Genomic DNA, 13,198 nt, shown 5'->3' with positions numbered 1-13,198 from the left:
CAAATTATTAATTACCAATATAAAAACATACAAACAAGCCATTGAACATAGATTGCCATTCAATTAAATCATTGTCAGCCTTGCCTCAATATCCATTTTTCTTGAAGAATAAAAATGCTCTTGGCCTTAGGCTCCTATTTCATATTCACAGTCTTTTAAAGAAATCCAGATTTGTGTTATCCAAAGCTCACTATTTCTCAAAGTCTTACCACACCTGCTGATATTGATGAAATTAGCCTAGATCGGTAACATTTCATTTTGTGACTAGATTGGGAAATAACTGAGCCTTGACAAAAGAATAATTAAGAAAAGCAAGTCTTGAATATGATCTGCAGAGTTGAAGGCTGGAGGTGATCAATCCAACCTGTGGGACCACCGTTTATCACCAACTCTACAGGATGGACCATTGTGGGTGCCATCGCTATCATTGTTGCTGACTTTCATTTGTCCTTCTGCATACCTTTCATTCAAGTTGCTGGGTAACACAGTGGCGCAGCGGTAGAGTTGCCTTACAGCACCAGAGACCCGGTTCGATACTGATTATGGGTGGAGCCTGTATGGACCTTGTACGTTCTCCCTGTGACCGCGTGGGTTTCTCCGGGTACTCCGGTTTCCTCCCACACTACAAAGATGTACAGGTTTGTAAAAATTGACAGGTAAAAAGTGTAAATTGTCCCTAGTACTTAGGATAATGCTAGTTAGGCTGCTCGGTGCGTCTTGGTGGTCTAAAGTCTGTCCCCCCCAACCCCAAATTCAATGGACAGTCTTCCCACCATAATTGCTGGGAATCTTCCACAACTTGCGTTCCTGTCTGCTATCCGAATCCATCCATGTTCACAATTATTGGCAAAGAGTGGCCAGTACATTTGGAACAAGTTTTATGATCGTGGCTATTTCAATGTGGAGGTCTTAAGATTTAGGAACAGTTACTTTTATCACTTGGTCTCACCAGCGAACAATCACAACAGCCCCAAAACATAAGCAATTACCCTGTAAACAATGTATTAAATTCCACTCTTTTAATGAGATTTCGCCCAGTGGTATGAATATTGATTTCTCTCACTTCAGGTAGCCCCGGCATTCCCTCTCCCTCTGTCCCTCCCCCACCCAAATCGCGCTAGCTTCTCGTTTTCACCCAACAAAACGGCCATTTTCTCTCCAGAGAAGCTTCTAGCATCGTTTTTATAATTTTTTTGCATATTTTTGATAGGATCTTTCATATTCAAGTGGCAGGTGATGGGAGTTTGATTGGATAACCTCTGTGGAAGGTAATGTAATACTTCTAGAAAGCAGTACTCTTTAGGTGGACTGACCAAAATATTTGCACAATGGAAGCAAAACTTCCAATCTTGTATGGACTTTACATCAAAGTCTTGCAGGCAGCAAGCCCCATCCTTACTCTCAAAGCCGAGCATAATCTCAGTCTGAAGAAGGGTCTCGACCCAAAATGTCACCTATTCCTTCTCTCCAGAGATGCTGCCTGTCCCGCTGAGTTACTCCAGCATTTTGTGTCTTATCTCCGCTCTTTTAATGATTCGAGGTAGGAAATTTGTATAATTTGAGAATAAATGGTATCCTTGTCAATGATCCTCACATGTGGGTAGAAAATGTTTAATAAAGAATGGGGTTAGCATGAAATGAGTGTAAATTAATGGGACTTTTAGGTTTATCAAAAATATCTTTCACAAATCAAGTAATGTCACCAATGTATTAAACATGTACAGACAAATAATCGCAAACTTTTGAAGTGACGGTGGACTCGTCAAACAGAAAACATGAAAAGCAAACCTTAACAGATATTTTTAACATCAGATGAAAGATGCTGCCAAGATTAATTCTACCGGTGACAGCAAAATATTGACAAAAAATGCTGGACTGTAAAACCAGCATCATTTTTTTTTAAATTATGCCCTACTTAATTGTTCCAGCGAACTATACATGTCTCTCAAATGACAACGGTGAGAGATTATCGAGGTTTATGAGCATTAATGTTCTTGTTGCTGTCTCGATCCGATTAGTAAAGAGCCTTTTCATGGTGCAGGTTGTTATTGGAGCAGAAATCAATGCCATTAATATACGCCTATCATTAGTAAAAAAAATATTCATATTGCAAATGCCTTATATTTTGCAACATGCTGGGTATTGGTTTACCATTGCTACCTCGTAAAAATAACTACAGTAACTTGGATAGACTCAAAATGCTGGAGTAACTCAGCGCGACAGGCAGCATTTCTAGATAGCGGCTAGTGGAGTCAAGGGAGATGGCAGGCACGGGTTATTGATAGGGGACGATCAGCCATGATCACAACGAATGGCAGTGCTGGCTCGAAGGGCCGAATGGCCTCCTCCTGCACCTAGTTTCTATGTTTCTAAGGAATGGGTGACGTTTCGGACCGAGTCCTTTCTACGTTACCCATTCTTTCTACCTAGAGACGCTGCCTGACTCCGCATTTTGTGGTCGATCTTCGGGTGTGAACCAGCATCTGCAGTTCCTTCCTGTACAACAACTTGGACTTTCTCCACCGAGACGCCGTACAAGTTCCCTGGGAGCTGTGGGTTTTTCTTACAGCCAAGGTGTTTTCGAGGTTGGAAAAGATGCGGCAGAAGCTCTGGGTATTATTTTGAAAACCTCTCGCTAATTCCATCTTCAGTTAACCATCTTCCGCTCTCTTGAAAATTTTCCCTCTGTACGATTTCATGTTTTTACACGAAGGTTACTTTTAGCTTGAAAACCTGAAAAGTCACCCATTCTTTTTCTCCAGAGACGCTGCCTGAGCCGCTGAGTTACTCCTACACGTCGTGTATATACCAGCATCTGTAGATCCCTTATGTACAGATAACCATATAACAATTACAGCACGGAAACAGGCCAACTCGGCCTTTTTAGTCCGTGCCGAACACTTATTTTCCCCTGGTCCCATCTATCTGCACTCAGACCATAACCCTCCATTCCTTTCCGTCCATATACCCATCCAATTTATTTTTAAATGATAAAATCGAACCTGCCTCCACCACTTCCACTGGAAGCTCATTCCACACAGATGGTGGAATCTTGAGCGAAACATAAAGTGCTGGAGTAACTCCATAGATCAAGCAGCAACTGGGCAGGCGTCGTTTCGGGTAGAGACCCTTCTTCGCACCGTCGGCCTTATGTATTTGCCTGTCCGACACACAGAAGTGGAACTCGCTTCAACTGCTGACAGACAAAGAAAGGTGGAGTAACTCAGCGGGCCAGGGAGCATCTCTGGAGATGAGGAACAGGTGACGTTTTCGTTCGAGACCCCTTCTTCAGGCTGAGAGTCAAGTGTGAGTGCAGGCAGGTGGGACTAAGGGAAAAAAAGGTTCGGCACGGACTTGTAGGGCCGAGATGGCCTGTTTCCGTGCTGTAATTGTTATATGGTTATATGGTAAGGAAAATTAGAGATATAGACGGAACATAGAACGAATGGATGGAAGATATGCAAAAAGGAACGATGATCAAGGAAAGTGGAGCCCACAATGGCCCATTGTTGGCTTGCGCTAGGTGATAACGATTTATACAGACAGTGACACTCAACAGGACCACAGTGAAACTGGTACGATGACTCGGATGGAGGAGGGATTGAGGTAGAGAGGATGCAAGGATTACTTGAAGTTGGAAAAAGCTACTTATCTATCTATCTTCGGTGTGAAATCAGCATCGGCTGTTCCTTCCTGCACATGTCTATCCTCACAGCTTGATGTTTACGGCCCACGGAGAATAATTTAAATGTTGCGCCCATAAAAGATATGGGCTGGACATTGGTGGCCAAATAGGTTGAGTTAAGAGACAAGTGGAAGGTTGGATTTGGGCGCAATGGGGGATGAACTGGCAGGTGATTGGGCTCGCCCTCCCTTCTACCTGTGCAGAGGGTGGGTGGGCGGTTCCTGTCCAGCCCCTAGCTATCCACCGTCCTCGCCCTCCCTGTCATCTCACCTACCCCCAGCCAGCAACTCGGACAAGGAACCAGGTCAGCGTTCTCCTTCCTCCCGTTGTGTCAGACGAACCCAGAGTCCGAGGCAGGGGCTGAGAGGGTGCCATGGCATCGGTAAACGTGGACACCAAGGCCGCATTCTTTAGACCGTTTGCTGACTCGGAGACACTGGGACATGAGGGACCCGCTGGAGATGGAGACCTCCTTCCTACCTGCCCCTCGCTACCGTTCGTGGCCGAGGCTGAGACGCCCAAAGCCAAGGGGACAGCGTACTGGAAGAACGAGTCAGAGGACAGGTGCTACCAGGAGCCTGCAGAGAATCCCGTTGAGGGGGACATCACCGACCCGGTCACGGGGGAAGAGGTCCTGCATGAAAAGCCAGGCCAGGAGCAGAAACCAGCAATGTCCTACATCGCTCTGATCGCCAAGGCCATTCTAACCTCTCCCAGCAAGAGGCTGAATCTTGGCTCCATTTACAAATACATTGAAGAGACGTTTCCTTATTACAAAGGTCGTGGCCAGGGCTGGAGAAACAGCGTTCGCCACAACCTCTCTCTCAATGAGTGTTTTATTAAAGCCGGGAGGTGCGAGGACGGGAAAGGCAACTACTGGAGCATTCATCCCTCCAACCTGGATGATTTCTCCAAAGGAGACTTCAGGCAGCGGCGGAGGTGCCGGAGGAGGGGTCGAAGTAAGGAGCTGGAAACCAAATTGGCCGGGCCTTTCCCGAGCTGCCCATTCCCGGTGGAGCCCCTAGCCCTGAGCTCGCTGTACTCGCCGTACACTGAGCAGGAGCGCAGGGCGTACCGACTGGACGAGGTGCTCTACAGACAGTACATCACCAACCCCTTCTGGCGGTGGTATCACGGCTGCAGGAACCCGGGGGCTGAGAGTGATACCGGCCTGGTGTTGCCAACTGCCCCGGGCCCGGGGCCACAGTGGCAGCAGAGTTTAATGGAGAGCGCCTCCGCTCCAAACTTCTTCAAAGCTGCCGACAACTGACAATATATGGGCTTTCAGACCTTAACCACCAAGTGTATCGTTTCTAGCGTCGCTCTTTGTCTTGTATAAATAGGTGTACATTTGTGTAGTCATGCCATTGAATTAATGCAATAAATGCTCTGAAAATCGTGTCGAATGTCAAATGCTTTGTAGCAAATTAACTCAGCATCGACTTCGGTAATCGAGTCAAAATTGTACAAATAGAATAAGATAGAATTGATAAATAATCGTTTTTTACTCTCTCGCAAATTTACGCAAATTGCTCTCCAAATAATTCCCAAGAATCAGACACTGTCCACATTCACCCTTCTCCGAGTGTTGCTGAACTTATTCAGTAAGTGCTGGCTGTTCCATTTTCTGTGTATCTATTGTTTAATTGGATGTGGATTGTTTACTGGTAAATGCATGGCCCTTCTCTTTCATAGGAATTACCCTTGTATGTTAAAGGTTCCTTTACAATGCAATTAAAAATGTTTTGGATTGCGCGTAATCTCATTTGTTGATTTTTCATTGCACACCACATCATGCCTGGCTGCCTTCATTATAAAAGCACGCCGCCGCTTTTAGGAATTTCGCACACTGTAGGATTGTGACAGTGTCTGAAGAAGGGTCTCGACCCGAAACGTTACCCATTCCTTCTCTCCAGAGGTGCTGCCTGTCCCGCTGAGTTGAGTAACTCGAGCATTCTGTGTCTGTCTTAGATCGAAGTTAAGTCGGGAACACACCACTGGCTTATTCGCCGAGACTGCTGTAACTACATCATCATATTACCATCTCAAGATACATATAAAACATTGCTTTTATGAATCTACAGCAAATGACCACAGGAAAATGTTAACTAAAGTTATTCTCGCTGAAAAAGTTTCCCAAAGCAAGAAAAAAGTAAATTATCTGAGATACATTCCCGAGGACTGTACGCAACGTTTCGTGGCTGTAACCACGCGGTTAATGCCCTTACATCGAGCGAGGAGTTAGCGATGATTATCAGTCTGAAGAAGGGGTCTCGACCCGAAACATCCCCTTCCCATTCCCCTCCACAGGTGCTGTCTGACCCGCTGAGTTAGTCCAGCAAAAAAAGACACAAAATTCTCAGCGGGTCAAGGCAGCAACTCCAGAGAACACGGACAGGTAACGTTTCGGGTGTGGACCTTCTTCAGACTGATGCTTCAGACTGATTTCCTCCAGCACTTTGTTTAAACCCCCCGCCCCAAGATTCCAGCATCTGCATTCTCTCGTTTCGCCGAGTTGACGATCAAGTCTCGCTGTATTTTTGTTTATAAGGCATTTCAAAACGAGTAGCGTAACAATAAGACTGCAGTTGCTGGTTTAAACCGAGAATAGACACAGTCTCTGAAGAAGGGTCTCGACCCGAAACCACCCATTCCTTCTCTCAAGAGATGCTGCCTGTCCCGCGGAGTTACTCCAGCATCTTGTGTCTATCATTTCAAAACGAGATGTGGGAGGTTTTGCTCTTTGCTTCCGTTCAACTTTTTGGCCTCTTCCATCCATCCATCCATCCATCCACATATTTTACTAGTTTGTGTTTTTGAGGCTTAATAAATAACCCTTGGAGTTCGTAACTAATTTTACCCACTGATACTCCTACAAAGTAATGATTAAAATGACACTCGGGGTGTTTGTTGATATTGCACGTTCAAACACAAACGTGTTAACAGTTCCACTACAAGCTGTGGCCCCGTTTATAACCTTTTTATTCTTTTATGAGCTCTTTCTTGGATAAGTCTTGTTCTGCAGAAAGCAAGAACGCGCTTTAATAACGAGTTGCGAGTAGTAATTTGGCTCTCTTCACTACAGGCGCCGCGTAGATTAAAGAAACTAGCAAACAATGGTGTCGATTGACCTCGACATAAAGCGTTTCAAACACGTCGAGTTTTTATTTTATTAGACAAACCTTCAGTTTAATATTGAATAGCCTAAAAACTGCAAAGGAAACCGTGTTATCTTAATTGACAGTAAACATGTCAATATATAGTTGTCGGTGGTTTTAATTTAGATCAACAAATAATCAAATTCCATTTAGAAAATAATATCTTCAAACCTCTGTCATGTAACATGCCCAACGTCGGTTGTAATGGCGTAGTCTAACAAAACTGTTATTGAAAGTACTTAGAACAAATAAAAATAGCTGACAACTTAATGTAATTTAATGGGAAACATATCTTGATGGCCTTTAGTCAATATTGTTGTGTCCGGATTATATCCTCTAGTTTGGGTGCAGTCCGCGTACATCCAGACTGTGTTGGGGTGCAGCTCCTTCAGATATGGTGCTCTCTCGTCCCGGTCAATCATTCACTTTATGGTTTCCTGGTTGAAGCCAACGATTTGTGTAATCTTCAGCAAAAGAGGTGAAAACAAAGCATTAAGTCTCATCAAATAAAGCTGCGTCCACTGTCTAATGATGGGAGCTCAGCGATAAAAAGGCAGTGGCAGGAAACGGAGCTGCCGCTAACAAGGCTAATGTCCTTGGCGTTGCTTGCTATCAACCCCGGCGGCGGTGGTGGCACTGTTTGGGAACAATCAAGTGTCTGCAAAACAACCACATCAACGCATCACCATCGACACCAAGCAATCATTTACTGTCAATTGAATTTGTCTACTTAATGGAATGTTCTTCCTCTTCCAGGTCCTGCAATGGACCACGGGCAGTAAAGTGTAGCTAACCAATCGCTTGGAGTTTATATATAACATCAACGCAAACTTTTTCCTAAAAGTATCGTGAAGAGACGAGGAACACCAACAGATGCTGGAATCCTGAGCAAAATCTTGAGCGAAGGGCCGAATGGCCTCCTCCTGCACCTATGTTTCTATGTTTCTATAAACACAAAGTGCTGGAGTAACTCAGTGAGTCAGGCAGCATCTGTGGAGAGGGGTGGTCAGGCGACGTTTCGGGTCTGGGCCCCTCTTCTGACTGATGCGTGGCCCCGAGTCTAATGTAGGGTCCCAACGCTATTTCCCTCACATATGCTGCCAGACCCGCAGAGTTACTCCAGTACTTTCTGTTTCGCTTTTCAAAGTACCATCCGGAACACATTCTCGGCTTGTTTGTGAATTGTACGATTGATAACCCGATTTGCCTTGAGCATCTCTAAGTTTGACGACGGGAATCTTCAGAACGAAATGTTTTATGCGTCAGAAGAATAAAGATTCCCTCTGTGATTTGAATAGCTGAGTCTGAAGAAGGATCCCGACCTGAAACGTTGCCAATACTTGTGTGTGAAACGATTCATTCTTGTATGGTAGACAAAAATGCTGGAGAAACTCATCGGGTGAGGCAGCATCTATGGAGCGAAGGAACAGGCGACGTTTCGGGTCGAGACCCTTCTTGTATAGTGTGATTAACATGGATAGCAAGCAAAACAAAAGTGTATCTTGGTAAACATGATGATAATAAACCAAAAACAATACTGATCTAAAGAGAAATACACTCTTCTCAAACTCTGAGCATTTAATTAAACTAGTTAAAGAGATCTTAAATATTAATCTGTTAGCAATAAAACATATTATTACATCTGTAAGCCAACTATTGCCTGAATTAATGAACGGAGAATTGCCCGTGGAAATACTTAGCAGTGTTTGCATCTCATGTATATTGTATTTTTTTAATATAAATTACAATTAAAATTATTTGAAATACTACAAAAGCAGTTGCCAAAGGTTAATGTGACGGGAATTGTGTTCAGTTCTGGGCACCGTCTTATAAGAAAGATGTTGTGAAGCTGGAAAGGGTACAGAGAGGATTCACAAGGACTTTGCCAGGATTAGAGGGTCTGAGCTATAGGCAGAGGTTGAGTAGGCTGAGACTCTATTCCTTGGAGTGCAGCAGGGTGAGGGATGATCTTATAGAGGTGTATAACATCACGAGAGTAATAGATCAGGTAGATGCACAGTCTCTTGCCCAGAGTAGGTGAATCAAGGACCAGAAGGACACAGGTTTAATTAAGGTGAAGGGAAAAAGATTTATAGGAATCTGAGGGGGTAACTTTTTCACACAAAGGATGGTGGATGTATGGAACAAGCTGCAAGAGGAGTTAGTTGAGGAAGAGACTATCCTAACAATTAAGAAAAGGTTAGACAGGTACATGGATAGGACAAGTTTGGAGGGATATGGGCCAAATGCTGGCAGGTGGGACTAGTGTAGCTGGGACATGTTGGCCGGTGTGGGCATGTTGGGCCGAAGGGCCTGTTTTTACACTGTAGCACTCTAGGACTCTAAGAAAGTTATACTTTAAACCTATGCCATATATCTGAAGTCAATCAGAAAGGAAATTCCTTATCAAAGAAATATATTTTCATAGCCATGGTAAGATCTTGCTTTAGATATCAAATATGTCAGGGGATCATGAAAAGCCGCAGGCATCAAACATGCTGTTATGATAATGTGTTTTCACTGCAAGTGATACAGTAGCTGTTACCTATCATGCAGCATTGCAAGATGATTCAAATAATAAAAATAAATGCTGAAAATATATATGTGGAAAACTGGGAATAATTGAAACAGCTGAAGAAAATGTCCAAATAGCATCAATGATTGGGAAATTCTAAACCACTGAAAAATGTGCACCAGGGTTTTGCTATTTGAACCAGTGGTGGATGCCCACAGTATTGCTGTTGCTACTTCACCATTCTAGTTTCCAGTATCCCAGCAGCTTTAACCACTCCATTTGTACCTCACGCTGCCTCAGCAAGGCCACCAGCATAATCAAGGACGAGTCGCACCCTGGTCACTACCTTTTCTCCCCTCTCCCATCGGGCAAAAGGTATGGAAGTGTGCAAGCGCACACCTCCAGATTGAGGGACAGTTTCTTCCCAGCTGTTATCAGGCACCTGAACTATACCGATAACTGGAGAGCTACTATCGACCTCACTGTTGACCCTTGGACCATCTTTGATCGGGCTTTATCTAGCACTAAATGTTATTCTTGTTATTCCTTGATGATGTATCTGTACACTGTGGATGACTTGATTGTGATCATGCATTGTCTTTCCGCTGACTGGTTTGCACGCAACAAAAGCTTTCCAGTACCTTGGTACGCCTGACAACAACTGTACAACTCCTCCCCCTTCTGTCATGGGACTGACTCCCCTCCCCACCCCCCAATCTTTGCACATCCCCCATATCCTTTCCACTCGTCACTTTAATTTCATGTTTCATGTATTTTGTGTTTTTATGACTGTTGGCAGATCAATTTCCCACCTGGGATAAATAAAGTTTTATCGTATCATTTCTTAAACTCAACTAAACTGTGCTGGTGATCTCAGTGAATATCCACCTATTTGATAAGTGGCAAGTAGCGGTCACGGTGGCGCAGTGGTAGAGTTGTGGCCTTACAGTGAATGCAGCACCGGAGACCCAGGTTCGATCCCAACCACGGTTGCTATCTGAACGGAGTTTGTATGTTCTCCCCGTGAGATGCGTGGGTTTTCTCCGAGTTCTTCGGTTTCCTCCAACACTCCAAAGACGCAGGTTTGTAGGTTACAGGTTTGTAGGTTAATTGGCTTGGTAAATGTCCAAAAATTGTGTAGGATAGTTTTAACGTGCGGGGATGGCTAGTCGGCGTGGACATGGTGAGACAAAGGGCCTGTTTCCGCGCTGTATCTCGAAACTAAACAACAGAAGAGAGAAAACATGAACACACATAAAGTGAGAAGGCAGGGAATTGAGGGTGGAAGAGAGGTGTATCCTCTTTGATATCAGTGAATGATGGAAGTGATTGAGATTTGGAAGGCATAGAACAACAAAAGGGTGCAGGCACATTTTCAGGGCAGCTTTTGAACACTTTGGTCGATGAATTGATACAATCTCAACCCAGAGATGTCCAGGATAGTCTCCAGATGCACAGCCAACCAGCAATGGGAGGAAACCACTCAAGTTCAATGTGAAGAATGTCATGCATATAGTGTCACAGAAACTTAAATGACCTCATAAATCAGTGAAAACATCCTCAGATTCCCTCTCTTAACAAAACCTCCAGTACACCACACACACACATACACACTCTATGCTTCATATATAAATCCAGCTACTGTTCTTAACAAACTTTATATATCGTGGTCATTCAACATCATATCCCTCACTATATTTTATATTTTATTGGTATGGTCGGTATTTCCAAAATTACATTCTCCCCACCGTGGACATTGCTGCCTTACAGCACCAGAGACTCCAGTTCGATCCGGGTACTGTCTTTATGGAATTTGTATGTTTTCCCTGTGACGCAAGTGTTTTCCCCGGGTGCTCTGGTTTCCTCCCACATTCCAACAATGCACAGACAATCCAATAATCAAACCCAGATCTCTGGCACTGTATGGCAGCAAATCTATCGTGCCACTGTTCTTCCCCAGATGTTGGTGTTGGCATGAGTTGTCCATATGGCTCCTAGTTGTAGATAATACATCGGCCACTTATAGTGGGAAGTACCTATCTCAGACGTACTGAGGATCTCTCCTGGCTATGGAGCTACATGCGTGGATTATCGTTGGTCATGTCTGTGGTCCTATAGAGGTGTAAAAGATCATGAGGAGAATAGATAGGGTGAATGCACAGAGTGTTTTACCCAGAGTAGGTGAATCAAAAACCAGAGGACATAGGTTTGTGAGAGGGGAAAGTTTTAATAGGAACCTGAGAGGCAACTTTTTCATTTGGAGAATGGTGGGTATATGGAACAAGCTGCCAGATGAGTTAGTAGGGGCTGGTACTATACCAGCATTTAAAAGGCATGGACAGGTACAGGGAGAGGCAAATTTTATAAGAATATGGGTCAAATGCAGGCTAATGGGACTAGCTTATCTTGTTTAGCATGAGCAAATTGGGCTTGAGGCCTGTTTCCATGCTGTATAGCTCTGTGGCGCTACGTCACAGTATGCTGGCCCTCTTCATTGCAAATAGAATGATTTTACTGTCATCACCTTAACATTCGGTCATTTTTTCATTGGGTGAAACATGAAAAGTGGAAGCTATATACAAAAGAAACTGGGGATAATAAAGCATTAACTGAACTGGGAAGAACATACCAGTTCCGTGAACATAAAATGTGCATCACTGATACCACTAACTGCACAATATTAAGTGCTGGTGAATAAGACCCTTGTCAATGTGCATGGTTTATTGTCATGACCACATCATACTTCACTTTCAATGGTTTAATGGAATGGTGCATATTAATAACAAAGTGTCTGATTCCTCTGAAAGGTTCCTGATGTGCGGTATCGTTGCAGTCGTGAATTGAACCACTGTATTAATTTGCAGACAGTGATTGTTTTAGACTATTCTCAGACATAGCCAGCATGATAAGCCTGAGATTCCGCATGCATTGTTCCTCCACGAATCCATGGATACATGCTGCAAATATGAATCTTTCTCTAAACGCTGGGGACATATATGGCAAAAATCCTTGGGGAGTTTTTCTATACTGATGATGCAATAAAAGTGCAGGTTTAGTAGCAATGTTACAAAATTTTGAGATTTTAAAATTCAAGTCTGCAATTTATCCCATCAGATAAAGCATAACAATAAGTTTAATTTGACACCAAATTCACTTTCATATCTCAAGTATTAAAAAAGTTATAGCCATTTTCATACTCGGAAATTAGCATCTTGTTCCCTATTGATTTTCAATGGACATTACAAAAAAGCTGTGATCTTGGATAGTCAAAAGCCCATTTCTTAAGGAAAGATTAACATTTTTAAATAGCCTAAGTGTCCAAAGATTATTCACAAATAATTCACAATATAACATGATTTTTATATATAATTTACATTAATTTATAGGCCAAATGGAAGGAATTTAGTGTTCAATTGCTGTAAATAAATGCCCATTTAAATTGGCTTTCTAGTGGGTTCATGTGGAACGCGCTGGTTTAGAACGTTGACATCGCGCTGGATTAGTGCCCTCAAATGCCGAGAAAAATACTGCGGGATATAAAAAGCCCAAAATGAACTACTCGCTATAGATAACTTGATATATAGGGTTATATATATGCCCCATTTAATGTAAAAATAAGGTACATACCTTTAATAGTTTGCTTTATAAAACCCTGGGGCTGCGAGAGGTTGCGGAGTGAACGAGAGCTTTTAAAACTATTATATCTATTATTCGAGGCCTATAAAACTAATAATAGCTTTTGCGACCGGGTCTTGCAGCGATTCTCCGTTAATGATTTACTAGGCTGAACATCTGCGATTGGAACAGCCTAGTAAAAATCGCGTTTTAAACCCGCCCCCT

The 13,198-nt window shown here is 43.3% G+C and overlaps 1 protein-coding gene across 1 annotated transcript; it reads left to right on the top strand.

The window, feature by feature from the left end:
• Positions 1–3,991: 3,991 nt before the first annotated feature.
• Positions 3,992–6,305, top strand: LOC129704521 (forkhead box protein E3-like). Its single transcript, XM_055647688.1, has one exon. The coding sequence runs from the start codon at positions 4,059–4,061 to the stop codon at positions 4,953–4,955; it is 897 nt and encodes a 298-aa protein (XP_055503663.1). The 5' UTR covers positions 3,992–4,058; the 3' UTR covers positions 4,956–6,305.
• Positions 6,306–13,198: the final 6,893 nt, after the last annotated feature.

The sequence above is a fragment of the Leucoraja erinacea genome, chromosome 16 (assembly GCF_028641065.1).
Source record: "Leucoraja erinacea ecotype New England chromosome 16, Leri_hhj_1, whole genome shotgun sequence".
Classification (NCBI taxonomy): domain Eukaryota; kingdom Metazoa; phylum Chordata; class Chondrichthyes; order Rajiformes; family Rajidae; genus Leucoraja; species Leucoraja erinaceus.
The sequence above is the reverse complement of the archived record's forward strand: the minus strand, read 5'-3'. Positions and strand labels throughout refer to the sequence as shown.

Coding starts and splice junctions, on each gene's coding strand:
- LOC129704521 (XM_055647688.1), top strand. CDS start 4,059: ATGGCATCGGTAAACGTGGACACCAAGGCCGCATTCTTTAGACCGTTT.